Raw genomic sequence first — 22,442 nt, 5'->3', positions numbered from 1 at the left:
GGTCCATTTTTATCTCAACTAGTCGGAGCTTTAGTGAGTCCAGGCTGCGGAGAGGAATCCTGTGGAAGCTGAACTTCATCCAGCTGCTCATTTTTGTTCTGACAAGTCGGAAACACGCAGAAACGAACCGTAGCATTAGCATTAGCAACTTTCAGGTAAACAAGCCATACAGCGCTCAGAGATGACATCATCCAGGTCAGAGGTTAGTGGGTCAACCCACAGACCCCGGATGTTGATAACAGCTAACCCCGGACTCAGAGGGGAATAGCACTAGCATATCATAACAAAATATTGGTGAAATGAACGAGTTTCGTGGCAGATAATGTGTTATTTAGAGGCTGCATAGGCCCTGTATTCTCCCATTAGATGGATATACGTGGCTCGACTGAATCTAGTTTCGTCAGAAGGACTCGTGATGACACCAGAGTTATCTGGGTTTTATGCTAGAAATAAGGTCCAGATTGTAAAAAACGGAAATTCACCTTTAAGACCAGCTGTCAGGACTTCTGTAACTTTGTGATGTTACCCACCTGACCCACCATTCAACACTTTGCAGGATCTAGTTGTCCGAGTGTTTTACCTGAAATCTGTTCTATTTGGATCGCTCTGAAAGCAGTCAATCAGAGAAGTGGTTCAGAGCCTCCTTTCCTCTCATTGGCTGACACTGACCTGTTGTTACTAGAGCTCCTGACAGTAGGCTGAGGGAGGAGATGTAAAACTACACAGTGATGGTTTTAATACTAAAAAAGTGAACTGACGGGGCGGTGTTTAGCTCAGTTGGTAGAGCACCCGCCCCATGTGTTGAGGCTATAGTCCTCGCTGCAGGCGGCCCCGGTTCGAGTCCCGCGTCGGACGGCCCTATCCTGCATGTCATTCCCTCCATCTCTGCCTCCCATTTCCTGTCACACTCTCAACTGTCCTATCGAATAAAGGCATGAAAAGCCAAAAAAATATACTTTAAAAAAAAAAAAAAAGTGAACTGACGTTGTGGTGGAGAATATGACTCGTATAGTTTCTGAAGTTTTTTGATTCTGGGTTTCACATAATTTTAATTTTCTCTCAATTAGATTTTTTGTTTGATGTGTGAGATGATTTGTTCTGTCATATTCAAACAAATCTAATCCCGTGTCCTTGGAGACAGATTGTTTAACTGTACTTTTCCTGACTTCTGTGCAGCTTAACACAAATCACAGTGTTGTGTAAGCAGCTGCAGTGTTTGATCTCTCTGGATTTATCTCCCAAATTCCACCATTGTGCCGATTTGTATTTATCAAAATGACTTGAAGTAATATTACGCGCTGCTGTGTGTTTTGCTAATATGAGCGTGGCCTCTCAGTGAAGTGCTTCAGAATCATTATGCTTTGGAGGAAACGTCTTGTGCCGAACACTGTTGTAGGAATCTCAGTCACTGAAGTAACTTCTTCGCATATTACAAATCATCACAGCTGCTGGGAGGAAAACAGTCGGAGGAAAAGCACATTGTCTATTTTCAGCTTGCTCTTTTTTCCCCCCTGTTCTTATGTGACTCCATAACGACTGTGTGTCTGTAAGCAGCGCTGCGCTGGGGATTGGTTTATTTTGTGTTTCTGCTAAATGGAGCATCAAATGAAGAGAGCAGACTGTATCCCTGTCTGCATCTCTTCCTCCTGCTTGCCCCTTCCTTATCTCTCATTCGTTTTATCTATAAATCCTGTCGACCGCGTTCAACCACCTCCGTCCTCTTCTGTCCTCTGTCAAAACTCTTGACGTATGGCAGCGGGGATGTGTTTGCAAAAAGCTTCGTAGGGCCCGAAAGGGTTTGACACATTCACAGCTGCGCAGCCTCCAGCTAGTTAGCCATCCATAGCTCATATTCCTTAATGAGCATGAGCAGAATATCGCTGCAGTCACTGATTCCAGTTATTCTACTTTCTGTTTGGACCTTGTGCTGCATTTTCAAGCAGAGCGTTCCTGTAAAAGTACAGTACTGTTTAAGTGTTTACTCTCAAAGCAGCCTTCCAAATACATCCCAGCTTGTTTTTTTCTTTTCTTTACAGTGATAAACTGTTTTTAGAAAGTCTGCGTGGATTCTTTTCACTTATTTATCACCTTCATCGATTCCTCACCTTCACTCTGTACAGCACCAAGCAGGGATGATGGAGGGCAGAGGACACAGTTATCACACAGTACATACAACTAACAACATGACACACAGTTGTCTCACCTGTGACTGGGCTGGTAATGGATTACTGTGGCATCAGTTCATTCTGGGATTTGCTGAGGTGGTTTGATGCTTTGTTGTCTTTAAAAGTCCCATATTTTCCTTTTTTGTTTCAGAAGAGAGCAGGTGCAGATCCTCTGTTTTGTCCAATTGTTTTCACAATGTTCTAATAAAAATGCAGCATATTTCACTGCTTTGTTGTGACTTCACAAAGTCACAAAAGTCCTGACAGCTGGTTTTAAGGCTCAGCATCTGAATACAGACCTTGTGCTTTTCTCTGTATACTGAGGTTTTAAAGTGATATGCTAACATTTTTTTTCATGTCTTTCCTCACTCCCGAGTCCATGACCAGCAGATAGACACCATCCTTTCGACTGTGCGTGCAGTAACAAGGGAGATAGAGCCGTATCACCTGAAATTAGCTTAGCTCAAACACTGGAAATGTATAGTGTTAGCCTGCCTCCTACCCGAGCCGAAATCAGCAGTCAGAAGCTGATTTTATTTTAGCTCTAAACTCTGTAAATATATCACTTTATCAACATTTCAAACATTTTTACATTTTTAGCCGTTTAGATCAGCAGTGTGTCGTTATTTTGTCTAGATACCAGCTGTTTACAATTTTGTTCGGACGAATTTGGCGCTACTCAAGCTAGCCGTTGTGACCAATGCACTTCCGGTTACTTTCACAAAATAAAACACCCGTTGCCCTTTACATACAGAAAACCATGACGATAGAATTTGTGCTTTTACTTTGAAATAGGAGGTGGTGTGGTGTTTAACACATCAGCAGTAGTTGGCAACTGGTGGTCAAATGACAGGCACAGAACTTGTGCTAATGTAGAAATGAACAGAGACCAGAAAACCAATTTTGAGAGAAAATACAAAGAGAAATTGGGAATAAAATCAGTGTTTAATTGTACACAGTGTGCATGGTTCAGTTACATAAGAGAGCTCTGAGCCTGCCCAGCCGTATGAGTGTGTAACTGAATTTGTCTTGGTTACTAGGGAATATGGTAACTGAATTTATCAAATAACCGCAAAAATCCAGTTTGTCAAAGCTGAAGACAGTTATGAGCTTGGTGTTTTATTGGGAAGTGCAGGAAAGTATCATGTGACATCTTCTGCTTATTGTTCCTGAAAAGTTAAACTTTCAGAGGTTTTCATTCTGTTCTTAATTGGCCATAATTTTCTGTATGAGCCCTGCTTCAATATAAAAAATGATTTGATGACACTGAGGACGTCAGAAGAGCTGTTTGTTGTTTTTTTAAACATTTGTCACTGCAGCTGTGCACAGTGGAATCACAACTTCAATGGACCTGGGACCAGTTTCACTGAATCTGGTTATTGGCTGTAGATTGCAAATGGTGATGGCGTCATGTTGTCGCTCCCTAATTGCAGATAAATGCGTGTGCGTGTCCTGGAGGCTCAGCAGGTGCAATGTCTGTTAGGATGAGTGGAATGTGTCATGATGAACAACAGGAAGTGATGTCAGGGTGTTAATTGGAAAAGACTGGATGGAAATCACAGAAAAAGACAGTAAAAATAAGTTTATTATTTCTGAATGAACCAAGCGAGAAGAGAAAGTAAAGCCATGAGTATGTGAATGAAGTAAGAATGTGATGTACTCCGTTGCTGCTACAATAAACTGCTGTGCGCAAAGGAGATGTATTGAAACCAAGGGGAAGACGACAGTGAAAGAAAAAAAAACATTGATTGCTGCATGATGATTGTTTGGTCCTGGAGTAGCCGTAATACGCTGGTGATGCGGTTACCATGGCAGCCTGTTGGCTCTAGTACATGCTCCCTTCATGGTCCCACCAGATGACCTGCAGTGTTTAGCTGCTGAGCAGATGAACAGATGCCATATTTCTCTGACAGGTGAGCTCTCCATCTTCATGTGTCCATCAGAGGAGTTCTGACATGATGTGAAAGGATGATGGATCTCCATGCACATGTGAACAGCCCGACTGTCATTCCGAGCCCCTCTCCTTTCCTGTCTCCTTCACAACAAATTTTCTAAAGTGGAGCATCCCGTCTTAAAGATGGTGGACGTTGGTGATTTGCAGATTACAGGTTGAAAGGTGGGGAGTGAAGATTTTGGAGGATACAGAGGGATGAATGTTATGGGCTGATACATTTTTTTTATCAAAGTTCTAAGGAGTGTGTGTGTTTTAATGTCTGCAGGAGTGCACGTATGCCCTGTTTCCCTTCCACTGTACATTAGCAGAACATATCCATTTGCATGCATGATTTAGGGCTTGGCTAAGCATCAATCTTTCATCGCCTCTCACAGCTTGGCATGAGGACGCACGCATGCATTCCGTTCACTTGTACACACAGGCACTCAGATCATTTGCCTAAATGTGTTTAAGTGGGTGCTTGTCGTGGGTCCCATCCGTAACCGCTGCGCTTCAGCGGTGTGTATCGATACGGCTCGCTGAGGTTGAGTAAGTGAGACGAGGGGGGTCTCCTGCTGCCGCGCGCGTCAACGAGTTTGTTATCAATGGTGAAAGGAGGTCAGGAGATGATTCCTCATTCCTCTTCTCTCACAGACAAGAGTGTAGCTGGTCTCTTTGTCCTCTTTGCCCACTAAAGTGTGTCCAGTAGCAGAGCTCTCTGACCCACGGCCACAGCAGGTGGTCATTCATCATAACTGTGCGTTGTCCTGTGTGTGTCTCATTGCTGTTGATTGAGCCAAAGGCAGAGTTCAGCACAGGACACTGGCACTAGCTTTCTCTGCCTTCCTTGTTCAGGTTAGTATATAGATGGAGACGGCTTTCATGTGTCTTCTCTTCAGAATCAGTCTTTTGTCTGGTCAGATTCAGATTTCCTTTATTGGTCATTTCTATGCATACAGCCGTCATGTCTGCATTGACGGCTAATTTCAGGTTTAGAAGTGAATGCTCAAGTTTGTCAAAGGCTTGCTGGAGGGTTACAATGGCTGAATGTGCAGTGTTAGAAATACAACTGTGACATGGGCTTTATGGATGTTTCAATTGGTTGTAATGGATGTAAAGTTGTTGATAAAAGTGTTTCCCTTTTAAAATGCAAGACAAGCAAAATAAAGCACAATAGTCAGTACAAATGAATGAATAGTAACTAGATTGCGGTTAAACGAAAGGTAAAGTGTGGTGTCTGTCTTCACTTTTATGTGTCACAGCTCACAAGTGAAATCTAACATCTTTTATTCAAAATTTAAAGCACCCAAACTCCCAGAAGCTGCCTATTTTTTTGTCATATTTAAATGACATTTAGTTTTTGAATTCCTGCAGCCTGAGCTGATGATAAACTTGTGTAATTGTATGTGATGGGGCGTGCGTGCGTGCGGTTCTCCCACCTTCCTGTTTCTCCAAGTGCTGATGACAAAGGTAGTTTTGTTATAGCAAGAGAACAAGCAATAAAACCTTCAGAGAATAAGATTGAAAGAAAACGAAAATGAAACAGGTGAGACAGCAGCTTGTGTTTCCTCACAGATGTAAACAAACAGCTGAAGGTGTTTTTTTCTCCTACAGTAAGTAGAAATTTAAATGTTTCAGTTTCCTGGTCAGTTTCCCAGGATCTGCCATCATGCTTTTGTCATCATGCTCTCAGTCATTTTACAGGGTTGAAAAAGGTTAAATCTATTACATAGCTTAAAATATATACAACACGATTCCTCTGTTTCATTTCCCTTTTACTTTAGACTTTTTAAACTTTTGCCAAAATAATAAACAGTCGTAGGCTCCTTTTTTCCCCCCACAATATTAATATGTAGAACATAATCCTTTAGTTTGGTTATATATGAATTGAGAGCTGAGATTTACACTTTAAAAAACAACTCAAACATGAATTTCTTGAATTTATGTTCCTCAGTTCTTCATGGTAGGAGCTGTTAGCTACAATATGAGCTAGTAGCTACAGTATCCACTCCTCTGTTAGTTATAGTATCAGCTATAAAGTACAACTATTAGTTACAATATCAGCTCTTAGCTACAGTATTAATTCTCAGCCAGAGCATCAACTGTTAGTTACATTATAAAATGAGGAATGAGTAATGGTTGCTGTTGTCTTATGAGAAGCATTTGTGCAGTGAGTGTATTACAGTCATGCATGCATGGATATAACATGCATAAAACGTTTACACCCTGTACTTGTGTCCTTCCGTTTGTGCATCTGTGTGTGCACGCGTGCGCAATGGAGGTAGATGGAGTAAAGCACTTACTCTCTTATATAACGCACAACTTTGGCCAAGAGAGGGATGTGTGACCAGTGTAACATGCAAATGCATCTGCCTCCCAGTGCCCCCAGGTGTGTGTGTTTGTCTGTATGTGTGTGTCTGTCTGTCTGTGTGTGTTTGTGTGTGTGTGGCGCGTGTGTGTCCTTCTGTCAGATCTCTGCCTCTCTGCATCTCTCTGAGGACAACAACACAGCACACAACTGTCAGTTGTGCAGTGAACTAGCACAGGCAGTCCTCACCATTTCTTTCTCCAAAAGCTCTTAAAGAAAGGGGTGGGGGGGGGGGGTCTCATCACCATGCAGCAGGCAGCTCACCTCACTGACTCTATCTCTAAAAACAGTCTCATATCCCAGCTCCTGTGTGCTAGCTTTCGATTGGAGGACTAAAAGTCGTCTGTGTTTTTGTTGAGGTCCGGCTTCATTTCTAGGGATAAAATGATATGACATAACACTTGATAGAAAGAACAGAGGCTTCACAAGTTATTCAAGCGTTGAAACACAGGGAATTATTCATCTTTTGTGCATGAAATTGGTGCCAAAATGTGATGTGTAAATGATTTTTGCAACTGCACATGTGCAGTAAGAATATTGACAGCATTTATTTTGAGAAGATCTTTCACCAGCAGCACTTTATCGTGGTGACTGAGGTGAAAAGGTTCCTGTGCTCTTCACAGAAGCATTTTCCCTGGCAGGATTTTTGCCACAAATATACCAGAATATATATTTCTACATGTCATCCTGTCTTGTCTTGTGTCCACTCACCGTCTGCCACCCTAAAGGCAGAGAGCCTTCACATGAAGTTAAATATAGCAGCATAAGAAAAGCTGCTGTTTGTGAGCAGGGACACAGACACACGGTCACATGTCTTGTTCCCGTCTGACCTCGTTTTTGTTTTTTTGTTGTTTTTTTTAGATTTGGATTCCTGCGTGTGTGGACACCATCATCCAATGATTCGATAAAACACATCTGCATCTATAAACACTTAGACCTCGGTTTAGTGCTGGCATCAGGTCGTGTTTCTGTGCTCCTGAAAGCATTAGAGGCTTTATTACCCTTGACCCACTTCTGCTCCACTGGGTGGCCAGTGTGGCCAGCTGACCAGAGGGTGAGAGGCCAAATGCGGCAGGTTGTTGTTTGGCTTCTCAGAGAAACTCTGAGCTGCACTTGATTCATTTAGTTCAATATATGTCTGAAAGGATGCATCTGGCCACGTGATGTGGTGGATTATTTGAAGTCCGTCCTCACTGGAGCGCTAAATGTGTATTAATCCACAGCTTAAAATAGTCCCCAACAAAAGCATTATTTACTCCTGTTTGAGGTATGTGTGCTTAAACAAAACATGTTACCCAGCTGTTACAAGAAATTATTTAGCCTCAGGAATCAATCTGTAGCAGACACTCCGAGACACACACACACACACACACACACATACACACACAGTCATGCAGGCAGACCATAGCACAACACACAGCATGCAGTGCAGCTACAGGGTGGTTCAGGAGGTCGGTGGTTTTTACCTCCAGCTCCTCCAGATACTGAAGCCCCTGTCTCTATAGGTTAACTACCTTCACTTGGAGCACTCGTGCTAAATTTCAGGAGCTAAACCATAACATTTAGATTCACACCTAAGATTGATCTGAAACCCAATTATTTTTCCCCCATTCCACCTGTATTACTGATAAATTATTTGGTAATAATTAGACTACTAAGAGAAATGTCAACGTGCCGTTTTATTTCAGTGTCACAGAAAAACAAGAACCACAGCACATCACTGTAAACATGAGGTCAAAGGTCACTGGTCATTACAGCATCAGAACATGTTTACAACTTGTGCCTCCTGCCCACCCAATGAACGAATTATACCAATCATCTAATCACTCACTCCCTCCCTCTTTTTTAAATGAAGAAAGAAGCTGACTTAGATGTGCTGCATAGTTGTAAAAAAAAATTATATATATATTATATACAGTATACTCATAGTCTCAAAAATATGGTGGCAGTTGCAGTCTGGACCCTGACTGAAGCCAAAACGGCCCCTAGTGGCAGTTCCCTCAGTCTATGAGTGCATGGATTTGATGTGGTACTGTAAAACACTGAGTGGTCAATGAGACTAATAAAGCTCTGTCTGAGTGCAGAATATTTAAAGCTGGTAGCTGATTTGAGTAACTTGAAGACAGACAAGGTCAGTTCTGTTTGTGCTGAGAAATGTTTTGGGTGTCAGACGTTACTTCAGGTAAAATATTGACCAGATATTTGGAAGCTGAAGCATCAAAGTCACATGAGACATTTTGAGCCTCATTTATTGGATCGATTTCCTCTTGAAAAGAGGTTTCATTGACAGGATCCTTGAAGAGTATTAAACGACACAAAGCAAGAGAGGAAACTTCATCTCATCAGTGAGAAGGGATCAGGTGACTTTATCGATTAAATTTCCTATTATTGCCTGGTTGTCACTGCAAAGAACTTTGCAAGATTTTTACCTTCATAAAGTTTAAATTATTAACTTATTAAACAGCTTTAGTAACTGTGATGGTTAAATTACTTTTTATGGGGAAAATGTTGGCTCTCTGCTTTCCTCGAATCGGTGTCTGAGCTCTCGTCTTGGCGGTACCGACATGTAACCCGTAATCTCTTGTTTATGACATAAGATTACACATCATAACATGTACTGTATATGATATATTACGATGTCAAAGTTAATACCTTTCTTCATATGATGGGAGTTCGCCTGCACCTGTTCCCTCTCCTGTTTTCCAAGTTTCAAAACAAACTCAAAGGAGGTCGTATCTCTATTGATATAATCTAATGATGTGGAAGTGAGGACACAGACTCACAGAGCAAAGGGTAACAAATGATCAGGGCTTTCCTTCTGCCCAGTGCAGCTCTGATGGCCTGTGTGGAGTTTATATACACAGTATATACCATAGGCCCTACATATGTTTATACTCAGCAGTTGTTGGTTTATTGTACTTTTTGGTCTCTGATAAATTCTGTTTATCAGAGTCTAGTGTCGCTTTCTGTGCTGTCTATATTTGTATTGAAGATCTGTCTTCATCCACCCGGCATTGTATTATTACTCCGCCTACAATGATAACATTATTTGAAAGATAAATGTACAAATATGATCATGTATGGGCTTAAACGTCCGTTATTTTACACTTCACAAGTGTTTTATTTGAAGAGTTGATCCATCAGAGGATTTACTTTTGCTTTAAGATCTAAAAACCACTTCAGTGTAGTTTTATATCTCCTGTCTGGAGCTCTAGAAACATATCGCTGCAGACAATCAGAAGAGAGGAGGTTCAAAGCCTCTCTTCTGATTGGCCGACTTCTGAGTGATCTAATAACATTAGAGCAGATTTTAAGGTATTTTCTTGATCCTTGATTACCTATATCAAACCAATTCAGGTGTTTTGTTAAAGTATCAGGTTAAATTCCCAGCCATGCTGCAGACGGACAATGTTGCCATCTTGCTGTTGAACGTACAGTAGTGGAGTGTTTTTTAGCTAAAGAGCCAGATGTTTTTCTCCGGCGTCAGTGGATGTGTTTGGTCACATATCATCTTTATGTGGTGATAATATGTTAATGTGTTGTGTTTACAGCTTGTTGTGTTGCCTTGACGAGCTCTGAAGGATCAGCTATAAATACTGCAGATCCATAAAATATTAGACCACTATGTGAATTAATGAAGAAGAAGACGTGACAAAATGATGTAATATTGTTCACACAAGAGACGGTGTTTGTGTTTTCTCACATTATTAATGGATGGATGAGTAGTTCAAGTGTCCTCCGCTGGGTTTCCGTAAGATTGACTTTTGTCATGACGAGTAATGAGTCTGCGCCTCGTCAAGATCATGTTGTTTTAGCAGTGCCATTGATTTTTGTCGTGGGAACTCCTGAAAAGCAGTGGGAGAGCTGCTGTGGGCTCCAGATGTGGACCCCCCCCTCAGTCATTATCAGCTCCCCTCAGCTATTTGCTCACTATCCGTTTTCACTTTAACACTCGCAATCAATACCTCTCAGTAAACAATGGGAACCTCTCACACGTGCACACACCAACCCCAACATGTCGACGCACGTAAGAACGGACGACACCGAAGTCACATGACGCTCAGTCTGAAAATAACACAGAGTGGAAGCTGCGTTTCCCATCAATAATTTATTTATAGGTAGAGCGCACAAAGAGCAGCGTGCCCGAGCCCACAGTGCTCAGGGAGCTTCTTTTTAAAAAAAAACAAAAACAAAACACAACACAGGTTCCTGTCAGAGCACGGCTGAGACTGCGATCATTAAAGAAGAAGAAGAAGAAGAAGATGGCTGCACAGGGAAACGGAACGTGGTGAAGTTGCCCCATTGACAAAAACCTAGTCCCCGTTTAATGATGAATGGTACGATCCACTGCCCCCCTCCCTCCCCCCTAAACACTGATAACATTCTCAGCACCACTCCCACCTCCCGCGGTATCACGCAGCAACTGTCGCCTAGCAACCGGGAACATGTTGTGCCTTCCTGTGTACACAGTGATAATGCAGCTTTTAAGAGTAAAGCTGAGCAGAGACTCAGGAGACAGAGAGGCAGCCTGCACCTGAGTCTAACCTCACTGTCCTTTTACCTTTGTGGGTCAAGAGCTCCATCTCTCTGAACTTTTTAACCGAGCTGTGCGATCTAATCTAGCGTTAACCATTCGGTTTCCCCTCGCTCATTCAGCATTCATTTCGGGGGGGTTGCGCTCAGCTGACATGGTTCAGTCTTAGTGAGCTGACACTTCACATCTGCAGGTTCTCTGTGCTGACATGGGAGATGTAGATGGGGTGGAGGTTGGAGCTAATGAGACTCTAAAACCTGATGGTTTCCTTTTTCTTGGAAAAAAAAAGAGTGAGGAGCAGCAAAGTTTTGTTACCAGCAGAGCCAGAAGTGGAAGATGAGAGGGATCTGTCAATCATTTGGAGGCAAGTTTCTCCAAAACTGGACAAACAAAACCAAAATTGTGTCTATGACTAGATACAAGAGAAAACACGTTTCCCTGGTACCCGAGCGATCACAAACAAAGCAGAGACAGAAGCGGCAGAAGAGGCTGAGGATGTGTCTGCAGCCTGAGGGCTGGTCTGTCAGGGCCAGGGGGCGTGAGCTCAGGGTGTGATGCGGCTGTCGCTGCTTCGTCACTGATCTGGATGTGTGCCAGTAGGGCAGAGCGGTGGTTAATGCCACCAACTATCCATTAGTGTCCTCCTCTCTCTCCATGCAGCATGAGAGGCTTATCTATTTCTGCTTGGCCATTGGCCCGCAGAGGCTCCGTCTCCTGACGTCTCCGTCCTGTCCGTGGTGTCGGCAGCGTCGCTGTACGAGCGGCCCGAGTGTGTTTCAAGAAAAGGAGGAGAGCCTGACCTTGTGTGTGTATGTGTGTGTGTTTCCACGAAATATCTCAGTATGGGCGGAGCTGATGTGTGGTTTGAAACAGGTTTGTGTGTATATACAGTGTGTGTGCGTGCTCTTACATGTGCTCTCATCGTCAGTTTGATATTCAGCTATATGATTCATCAGAGTCAGGACTGTTCTATCTGGGTCTCTGAGTCATCAGAATAAAAATCTCCATCCCTCCCTCTCTCTCTCTCTCTCCATCTCTCCATCCTCCCTGCCCCCCATCCTATTTCAGTCCTTCACTTTATTCCTCTATATGTTTTCTTCTCTCTCTATCTCTCTTTTACACATACACACTCACACACACAGTCTCTGTATATTTCTGTATTTAATGAGCCTGCTTTGATGTACTCCAGCTTCCTACAAGGGAAGAATACACACACACACACACACACACACACACACACACACACACACACACACAGATCTCAGAGAGCTCTCTCCCAGCCTACCAGTCTTAGATGCAGATCAGCTCCATGTTTCAAATGCTGATGAATGCTGCTGCTTTAATGTGTGGGTGAAGGTATGCAGACATATACAGGTACACATATGTATGTACGTGCGCTGTGCGTGCGTGTGTGTGTGTGTGTGTGATGCATGTTACCATGTTACATTGCATTTCATCACATCTTTGCTGCACAAAGAAGGAAAATGCTTTGATTATTTTCCTCAGTATTGAGCTGTTAGTAGTGCTGGTCTTGACTGACAGGGCTGACGGACATGAACTGGGCTGAGGAGTGAACAGTTTATAAGATGGTGATGAGAATAAAATGATCTGAAGTTATGGAGTGCTGGCCTCAGGTCAGGTTTCATCCAGAGATGACCGATCTATATTTAACACATTTTCTTTGTCAGTGTCATAAAAATCACTCACATTAGTCACTAATGATCCGTTTGTTACTTTACATAATAATCTTCCCTCTCAGTTCGTCACCATGAGGCTGGAGGGAAAACCACTGACAGTCATCTAACTGGTCTGAACCTGAGTTCAGCTTTGATCTCCATTCATGTTAATGAAAATATGGTCAATGCAACAAAGTTGAGAATTGGTTTGGTGCTTTGTGCATAATAAATAAACGTAGAGAAAGAAAAAAATGACGAGAGAGAAAAGTGTGTGTGTGCTTCATACATCCAGCCTCAATTCCCACAATTCCTCAGCATTTTCTTAGTGAGTAAACTGCGCGCTTGGTTAGGCTGTGAGCTAGGAGATTAAACGCCGGAACAACACAAACAGGCCCACTAGCTTTCAAACTTCCAACCTGGTCTAAATACACAAACTAAGGAAAAAGAAAAGCAACAGTAGTCTGGGCAATTAGTCTTATATTTATGTCCTATGGGCAAACAAAGAAAATCTTTCTGAAAACAGTTCTTGTTAAAGTTTGGATTTTGTGTGTTTTATGCAACTTTAATGTCCTTTGCCTGTCACAACCTGTTTAAATGATAAAGTGCACTACTTGGATATTAGCTATTGTGCTACAAGGTTTTGTTTTGTGGTACAAGGCTGTCAACCTTAGGTAAACAAAAGTTAATGCACATCCCTGCTTTAAACAGACTCACAAGAAAAGTCTCATCTTGCTCTCTCACTGCCCTAGATTGTTCATTGCCCTAGATCGGCCTGTTTCTCTGAGCTCTTCCTTGCAAACTTGTTGCTCTATCTTCATTCAATTTAATTTTGGGATGAAGTTTTGAGTTTCAATCACTGGCACTAGCTCTTGTGCACACATGATTTGTTTTGACTCACTCACAATAACATAAAATGTATTGAATTCTTATTTTTTCTTTAAGATCTTGAATGAATCAGAAGATCAATAAATCTGGGATATCAGTCATTCATTGCACCTAATGTCATATTCATATGATCATGTATTAGTGCTATTGACTCTTACCCAGTTTAAAGTCACATTTTTCAGATTTACCTTTTACACCTTGGAGGTTTTCAGGATTTTGGTCGTTGGACATCTGGATCTAAAGTTAACTTTTAGAAATAAAATGAGGACGTGTGAAACAGCTCAACGTCCCGTGTCCACTGGCCAGTGAACAGTGTCTCCTGGTTTGAATCCTGTGGTGTGTTTGTGGTGGAGAGGAGGATCCCCCTCTGAACCACTGCTGCCGAGGGAATCCAGAGCAGGAGGAGTTAAAGACAACAACTCATTCAGTTGTTGTTCTGATTGAGAGACCACAAGAAGTTACAGATTAGGACTGTGTGTTAAAGTTCACATATATGAATGAGAAGTAAGAACTGATTGTTTAGTAAACATGGTAGCATCAGAAAAAGAAATAGGAAAGAAAGTGGTGGAGTTGATGAAGTTGCTGCACAATCTTTTAAAGGGACAACGAGGAGTTTCTATTTGGTTATTTAAAAGTCTCACGTTAATGTGGATGAATCTACGCTACCCACACTTGTTAATGGGCCCATTTTCGATAAATATATCGTTTTGTCTCTATCGTTATTTTGTTATTATTAGTGGTGGTGGAAATGCTGGTCGAGCCGACCAGCGTTTCCTTACTTTCGGTTTTGCGGCGAGTCATGAGAATAACGCAGCCGAATCGCCGTTTATGGTCAGAACTACGATGGTATGTGATCGTCTTCCAACCTCTGACTTTAATTCTTGATGAATGAAAACATGAGTCTGTCTTGCGCGGGTCAAATAATTTCACGGTGCGCAGAGGCTCATAAATATAGTGTGAAAACGCTTCGCTTTTCCAAAACTCCTTGTTGTCCCTTTAAGCAACATAATCATATACCCGTAGTTTTCTGGTGAGTGAGTGAATGAAATCTGAGTTGTCTTCACATAAAAGTTGAGTTTTAAAGTTTGCTGCTGATGAAGACCATGTGATATGACTGACAAGCCAACTGAAGTTCAGCTGTGTTAACTGTCACGCCTCACGTCTGCCTTTACGTTACATCACAGAGGAGAGGACGGATCAGCTGACCTCAGTGTGGCGCTGTGTGTTAACCCTTTCCTGCTCCAGACAGACTGGATTAGCAGCCCATGTTCTCAGCACGCGTCCGCACGCTCCAGATTATAATTGATTAATCAGATTAGCAGCCGTCAGCAGGGGCGTTTGCCTCAGACAGGAGTGGATTGAATGATGGGATGAAGTCGGCCGCCTGTGCTCAGATAAATGGCTCAGATGATGCTTGATGTTGTGGAACTATTGTAATGATTATGATGATGATAATGGCTTTTAAATAGGCCCTTCTGCTGGATGTGACAGGAGACTTTTACACACACACACACACACACACACACACACACACACACACACACACACACACACACACACACACACACACACTGGTATCCAGGGCCACTTTCTTTCCTCCAGAAGTGTGTGTTTCTGTGAGTGTGTTGTGTATTATTGATTAAACTGTTAATGTTCAGCCATAAAGCTGCTGCTTCACTGCAGTTTTTCTTTCTGCTACTTGTGGGTTCATGGATGTTTTGACACGTTATGGCCGCCGGGCTTCATCCGTCTTTGCCCCCTTTTTTTTTCTATTGGAGCCAAATAGCCCAACAACAACACACTGTTTCACTCATTCAGTCTCACACGTGTCAGAAACTGTGATTGCTCGATTGCTGCCTTCACACCACAGTCTGGACTGGACATGGATCAATATTGCTAATCGTCTGCATGTAACTGATAGCCCAGGTATTGATCTGCCACTCGATGCAGCCGTCTGACTGGTCTGTTGCACGCAGGCTCCATCAGGGTGAACCACGTCGTTCTCTACATGTCACTTCTACTACGTCATTAAAGTTTCATTGGATGAACAAAGCAGCTCTTCATGTTTTCATTGATCAGATGATTTAAAGATGTTAAAACGTTAAAAGTTTGTGGCTCATCTGACATGAAGAGGCAACATTGATGATGATAATTAGTACATCATCTGATGAAGTTACATCTGCTCTCTCAGGTGTTTTTTGTTTTGTTTTACCAAAAAAGTATCAGACATGAACTGAATCCAAATAGTTTAATCGGCAGTTTTAGTACTACTGCCTATACTATGGTGGCCCTGAGGGCTCAAAACACTGCAACTGTAGAAAACACATGCTACAGCCTCATCAATTTGACATTCACAACAACACAGAAGTGTTCTCAAGGACAAAGTAATGGACCTGGTTTAAGGCTAATGCTAAGCTAACAGTATACCTGCAATAATATCTGGATTGTTATAATAAACCAAACAAACTCACCTTAGTTTCAAATACCACTAATAGGTTGCTGTTTTCACAACTTCTAAAGTCATGGAGCATTGAACACAAGTGTCCCAGCCTGGTCCGTCAGTTTTTTTGCGTCCCCTTCAGTTGTGTTGTTGTGAGTTTTTGTAGCTCATGTGTTGTCAAATTGATGAGATTTTCTGAATCTGTAGCACATAAATTGCAGTGTAATGAGCCGTCAGGGCCACTGTAGAGTCCTGATCTAACACAGTTACAACAACAACAAAGTCCAGTTGGAGGCTCCTATGCAGCTTTCAGTCAAATCTCATGATCTTCATCACTTGGTGGAGTTGCAATGAGTTGTAATGGATGTGTAGATCAGTACACTTTCATAACTTCTCATTTAATATACTGTGGACTTAAATGCTGGGAGTCAAAATTCATATATATATATATATACAGTATCAGCAGCTCATGATGGAAATCATGTGATTGACTGAAAACGTTTTGAAGTTTGAGCCTGAAGAAGTGCAAGGAGAAGAACAAGGTTTATAAGTGAGTTTATAAGTGAAAATAAAAGAGAGCATAAAAACAACACAATGATATCAGAAGGTAGCGCACACTGGTACAGTTTTAATCAGCTTTAAAGGCAGCAGAGGTACAGGCAGTGTGTAAATTGATTTTTTAAATTTGTTATGTTTGGTTTTCATCACAATAAATTCAAACTCAGCTTCTTCTTTTATGAGAACCATATACCGAGCACAATACACAAACTACCAACCATCACATCATTCTCCAAACATCTTCTAGCATGGCTATTAGAAAACCAGATTTGTGAACACGGTCCTACTTACATTTTTATACTTTTTGTCTGTTTGCTGTATGCTTGTTGTATTTTATTATGTTGTTTGTTGTATGCATGAAGCACGCTACTATGGGCATTCTGCAATAGATTCTTGCACTTATCAGCACTTATCAGCTTATTAGGGGCATTTCCACAATACAATCCAGCATTTTATACAAGCATTTTTTGCAATACAGTCCAGCCCTTTATTACGGCCAGGCATCCTGCAATAGAATGCAGCGGTAGCCTACATTAGCACGTTATACAGGCACTTTACTTCACAATCCATGTTCACAATATAATTTAACATTGAGCTAGTTAATCATGTGTCATCCCAAACTTATAGTCTATATTGTTGTGCATTCTATTTTGTTGTTTGTTTGTTGTTGGAAAGTTTTGTAATTAATTGTCCTTCCTCTCTTCTCTTCCCATCTTACACCTACCTGCCTATGGGACAAGAGAAAATTTATTTTTTAAATGTTCATTAATATGCATTGTTCCATTTCTTAAACAAACTTGAAACTTGAGACAGGAAGTTGTGGCATTGACGCTGGTCTGTGGTCCCCCCCCCCCCTTTCCTCCTAGATCTAGATCTAGATGTTTGGTGTCAGGTGCACTGTGGTAAATCGGAGCGCTGCTGCTGCTGGCTGTGGTTTAAGTCTTTGTGTGGAAGAGTTGTGTGAGAAAAGAGAGAGAGAGAGAAAAGCTTATTTTTACACACAGGTTTAGCTGCTTTCATGGAAGAAAATGAGCTGATTGCTCTAAAAATAAAAGACAGCGAGACGTGAAGTCGCCTCGTTCTGTCGTCACATCCCTCATCCTCGTAATAAGGCCTCTGCAAAGTCCAAGCAGGCTCTGTACCCATCAGGAGTGTGTATGTTCACACAAATGTGTGTGTGTGTGTGTGTGTGTGTGTGTGCGCGCGTGTGTGTGTGTCCATCCTTCTGGCGTTGTTACATAAGAGAGTGGAAAGACACAGCAGATTATGTAAGGCTTCCCCTATATGCGAACGACTGGACACTTTTGTATGTGTGTGTGTGTGTGTGTACTGAAGTGTATGAGCAGACCTTGGTGTGTGTGAGTGTGTGTTGGAGCACAGCGGCGGGAACACAGGGTCATGCTGAAACAGCTGCTGGAGCATTTCTCTCTAATTACCAAAATGTCCACCCTCATGATGCTGGAGCAGAGTGTGTGTTAGATTAAAGCCTAAAGAGAGAAACGCAACTCTCTCTCCCTCTGTCTTTCTGTCTGTCTCTCTCTCTCTCTCCCTCCCTCCCTCCCTCTCTCCGTGTGTGTGTCTGTGTGTGTTTCTCTCCTTCACCTCACCGTGCCTTCACTCCAGTCTGTATTTTTTCCCTAATCCACCACTTACACTTTCTCTCCCTCTCTTCCTTTCCATCATCCCTCTTGGTCGCTCCAGGCCAGTGTCTCTCTCTTTCTCTTTCTCTTTCGCTCACTCTCCAACCTCTCCTCTTGTATTTGTCTAAGAAAGAGAGGGAGAGGGAGAGAGAGAGGAGGGGCGGAGTAGACCGGATAGGAGATGAGAGGAGCGGTCCAGCAGGGCCCATATTAAATTAGACCAGCAGTAATGAGATTAAAACCAGTCCATGTGGACATGCATGCATGTGTTTGAGAGGAGATATAAAGTGTGTGTGTGTCAGTGTGTGTGTGTTTATTTGTGCAGGCCAAAATCTGATCTGAATGTGGGGGTGTGCAGCGTTTGGGGTACTTTCAGAAGTTTATATATATACTGCATAAAAGCTGTGTGTTTCCAGTTGGTGCCAGCGAACACCACACAAAGACACACACTCGTGTCACATCTAATTGCAGTGGGATTGTCCTATCTCGCCACCATCATGAATATTACAGCTGTTTGGTGGATGGATGCAGGAGATCACAGACCTGAGCAGGAGGCTCATCGTCCGCTGCATGACGTCACTGTGTGGTTGGACCGCAGGTGTGCAGCACCTTTAATAAGCCACAAGTCTGTTGTAACCATGAACACAGATTTATATGTGAACTCTACATCGGGCACTAAAACGTACATCAACGTAACAACCACACTGGTCTAGCTGAGACTAGGAGTAAACAGAGGAGAGAACAGTGTTTCATTCATTGTATTTAATTTAGTTGTATATCATTTCATTATTTTCCACCACATAGACTAGTTTAACACTGCCTGCATCTTGAAGTTTTCCTTGCCCAGATATTGGAGATCATCCACCTTTCAACACACCAAACTCCTCTCACAAGGACAAGGACTCTTTAATGACGACATTGCAGCAAGACAGGCTCAGGTCAGAGGTGTCAGTGTTATTGCTACAGTCTCCTTCTCTGGTTCCCGTTAAATTAAATGAATGGATGAGGTCGTTTGCCAGTTTCTCTTTAGGCTCTGGACATAGTGGATGTACAGTGTGAAATGATGATGTGTAATTTAATTTATGAAGCTCATACCAGCAACCCGCTCCTAGGAATCCTCTGAGAGTAGAAAGGTGACGTATGAGGTCATGTTGGGTGAATTCAGACTTCATGTTTCTTCTTCTTTTGTGCTTCATCTGAAGTGATGATCCATGAAAAGATCTAAAAAAAAAAAAAAAAGTAGACCATCTCAGTGTAGTTTTACACCTCTTTTCTTAGTTTTCTCCCTGGAGCTTTAGTAGTAACAACAGGTTGGTGTCAGCCAATCAAAACAGAGGAGGCTGTGATCCTCTCTTCTGATTGGCTGACTGTATTTTGATGCAAAAAAAAAAAAAGAGCAGATTTTGTATGTGAATGAAAAATCTAATAAAAAATGTATGAAAAAAATAATCAGATTCCAGTTAAACACTCAGAGAAACAAAATCCTGCAAGTGTTGGATGGTGACTCCAGGTGGGCGGTCTTGGTGACTGCTTTGTTGTGACATCACAAAGTTACAGAAGTCCTGACAGCTGGTTTTAAGGCTCAGTTTCTGAATACAGGCTGTGTGGCTGTTAGGGCTGTCAGAACGAACTTCGCTATTCGAATACAATTCGAATGTTAGTCAAAATGAGAACATTCGAAGGTGGAAACTGACGTTCGAACGTTTTTAACGAGGCAAATTAACGTAGTGCGTCGCGACGTTCGGAGTAGTACACATGTTGATAAAACAAAATGCAGTTGTTGTTGTGCAAAAGGTAAAGCTGCAGCTTCAAATATACGAGCAGAGTTTTTTTAATTGCCCGTTCATTCGGCTGCCACGGTGCGTGTATGTGTCCCCACACTACACGGCACGCACACCTTTTTTTTTTAATTGATCGATCCGCGGACCACTTGTGTGCTGATCACGGATCATCTGGGCTATATAGGCTACCCCGCGGGGGGAGGGGCGCCCCCGCCTGTGAAGCCGGGTTTCCGCCGAATCAATGATCCTTTTTTTTTTTTTTTACCGCAACATATGGTTCACGTCAAGATAACTTATGTATTTTTCCATAGTTCTCTTTGTTTAACACTTCAAGAGACTTTTGGTTAAGTAACCATGGACAGCTCCTATGCAGGATCGTTCTGCTGTGTTGTTGTCGCCACCGTCATCGCCCCCCCCGTCCCCCATAATGAGCTTTAAAAAAAAAACACATTAAAAATTTGAATATTATTCGAGTATTTAACATAAGATGGGTTAGAAATTCGAACCTGATTTTGGGGGAAGATTGACAGCCCTAGTGGCTGTGTTTTTAAAAATGAAAAAGTGTTTAAATTGTCATTGAAGTTTGTTTTGTTAGGGGCTGTGCAGACTAACAGATGAACAGATGATGACACAGACAGTGATTGTAAAGGTTAAAATACACCACAGGCTAACATGGCTCTCAGGAATAAAAGTCATCAGCCACTGACGACTCTTCTGTTGTATGTGTGTCTGTGTGTGTGTGTGTGTGTGTGGCAGGTGAACCAGGAGAATGTGGTGAAGGTGGGCCACAGACAGGTGGTCAACATGATCCGCCAGGGGGGGAACCGGCTCCTGATCAAGGTTGTGACTGTGAGTCGGAATCTGGACCCCGAGGACACGGCACGCAAAAAAGGTAAAACCACTTTTCCGCAGTGTCAATGACTGAAAGTGTGTGTAGTGAAATGGTGTGACAGCCCCTCTGCTGTATAGATTTACCAACAGTTGTTCCTCCTGTTTTAAACCACTACAGACTGGAGTAGAGCAGCACGCACACACACACACACTGATGATGTGTTACGTAATAATATTCCCCAGAGGCAGGAGGGAAACTGACAGACTTTTTGTTCACAATGCAAACAACAAAAATAACACAACAACAGAAGTTCATACCTCTCCCGCAGATCTGAACGTCACTCTCTGAATGAGAATGACTGAACCCTTCAAGACCTGAGTCTCCTCTCAAACCTCGGTCACCTCCTGAAACCTGAGGCCTCTCCAAAAAACCTGACCTTCACCAAAACCTTTATGTCTCAGCCTGCGAGGCAGATAGAAACATGAAATAAAAACCATCTGAGAACTTGTACAAACCATTGGTTCTTATTGTAAATCTTTGGTTTTGCCTGAGGAATTGTGTACAGCTACAAAAACATGCATTTTTGTCAACGCTCCCTTACTTGGAACAACAAGGTTCTGTCTGCATTCTGATTTTGAGATACTGAGCTTCAAAGTTTTTGCATCCGAACAGAAGTGAAATGTGTAGTAGATCTCATTGATACAAGAAAATGACAGACATCCTAAATGTATTCTATAGGTACAATATCAAATCAAAATGTTCAAACATCTAACTCATCATTTGTTTTTAAACATTACATCAGTAATCAGAGTATGTGTTACAAACTACAGCCAAATCTAATGTATTCAGCTTTTATTTCTTGGTTTTATGATGAATCATCCTTTTCATACAGATTAAGTCCATAGGTCAGGCCTTCGTATTTTGTCAGTTATGTCTCTAATAGTTTATGTTTTGTTTAAGTCAGACAGACATAATAATAATACATTTATCATCTGTTGTTATGTTTAATCTTCTGTTGTGGGACATGTTTTCTTTTCCAGTGTCTTTTCTGACCCATTTCCCACTGTCACTGAACAGTGAGGCAACATGACAAAGAGGCACAACCTGATTGATTGCTTATTCAACTCACAGTTCAACCTTGGAGACAGAACCTTTTTGTTTTCAATATATGGAGTCTAAAAATGCATATAATAAAAAAAAACAAACACTTAATTTAATGTTCAAAAGTTGTCACAGATTGTCAGAACAACCTTATAATTGATTTGATTTCATGTTTCTGCTTCAGAGGCTGAGAAATGAAGGTTTTGTTGTTTCATTACGTGAATCTTTATCACTAACTTGATACTGTCCCTCCTTCTCCTCCTCTTCCTCTTCCTCTTCCTACTCCTCCAAAATGTCTCAGACTACGTCACACTACTATGTGTTGAAAACAGCTCCAGAAATCTACCAGTACTCAAAACTCTCACCAGCTTTTCCTTCATTTCCGGCCACAGTCAAACTCTTCGTTCCCTTTTACCTAACAAAAACAAGACCGTAGATAAAAAAAAAAAAGGACAAAATCTGTGGGAAAATACAACTCCATTTTATCCTTGAGTGACAATAAAATGGTATGTTTGTATTTTAGAGGCAT

General features: G+C 42.0%; 1 protein-coding gene across 4 annotated transcripts in view; it reads left to right on the top strand.

The window, feature by feature from the left end:
- LOC146990132 (SH3 and multiple ankyrin repeat domains protein 2-like) overlaps positions 1-22,442 on the top strand; it is a 233,315-nt gene that overhangs the window by 186,764 nt on the left and 24,109 nt on the right. For all 4 annotated transcript variants that reach the window (XR_015035061.1, XR_015035060.1, XR_015035058.1 and 1 more), the window contains exon 18: positions 20,737-20,872. Coding sequence is in view for 1 of the 4 variants with exons in the window: in XM_085769271.1 (XP_085625397.1) it covers positions 20,737-20,872 (136 nt within the window). In the remaining 3 variants the exon portion in view is untranslated. The remainder of the gene's footprint in view (positions 1-20,736; positions 20,873-22,442) is intronic.

Source organism: Trachurus japonicus, chromosome 3 (assembly GCF_045865225.1).
Source record: "Trachurus japonicus isolate A0001 chromosome 3, Traja_1.0".
Taxonomy (NCBI): domain Eukaryota; kingdom Metazoa; phylum Chordata; class Actinopteri; order Carangiformes; family Carangidae; genus Trachurus; species Trachurus japonicus.
Note: the sequence above shows the minus strand (reverse complement) of the source record. Positions and strands in the feature narration are given on the sequence as shown.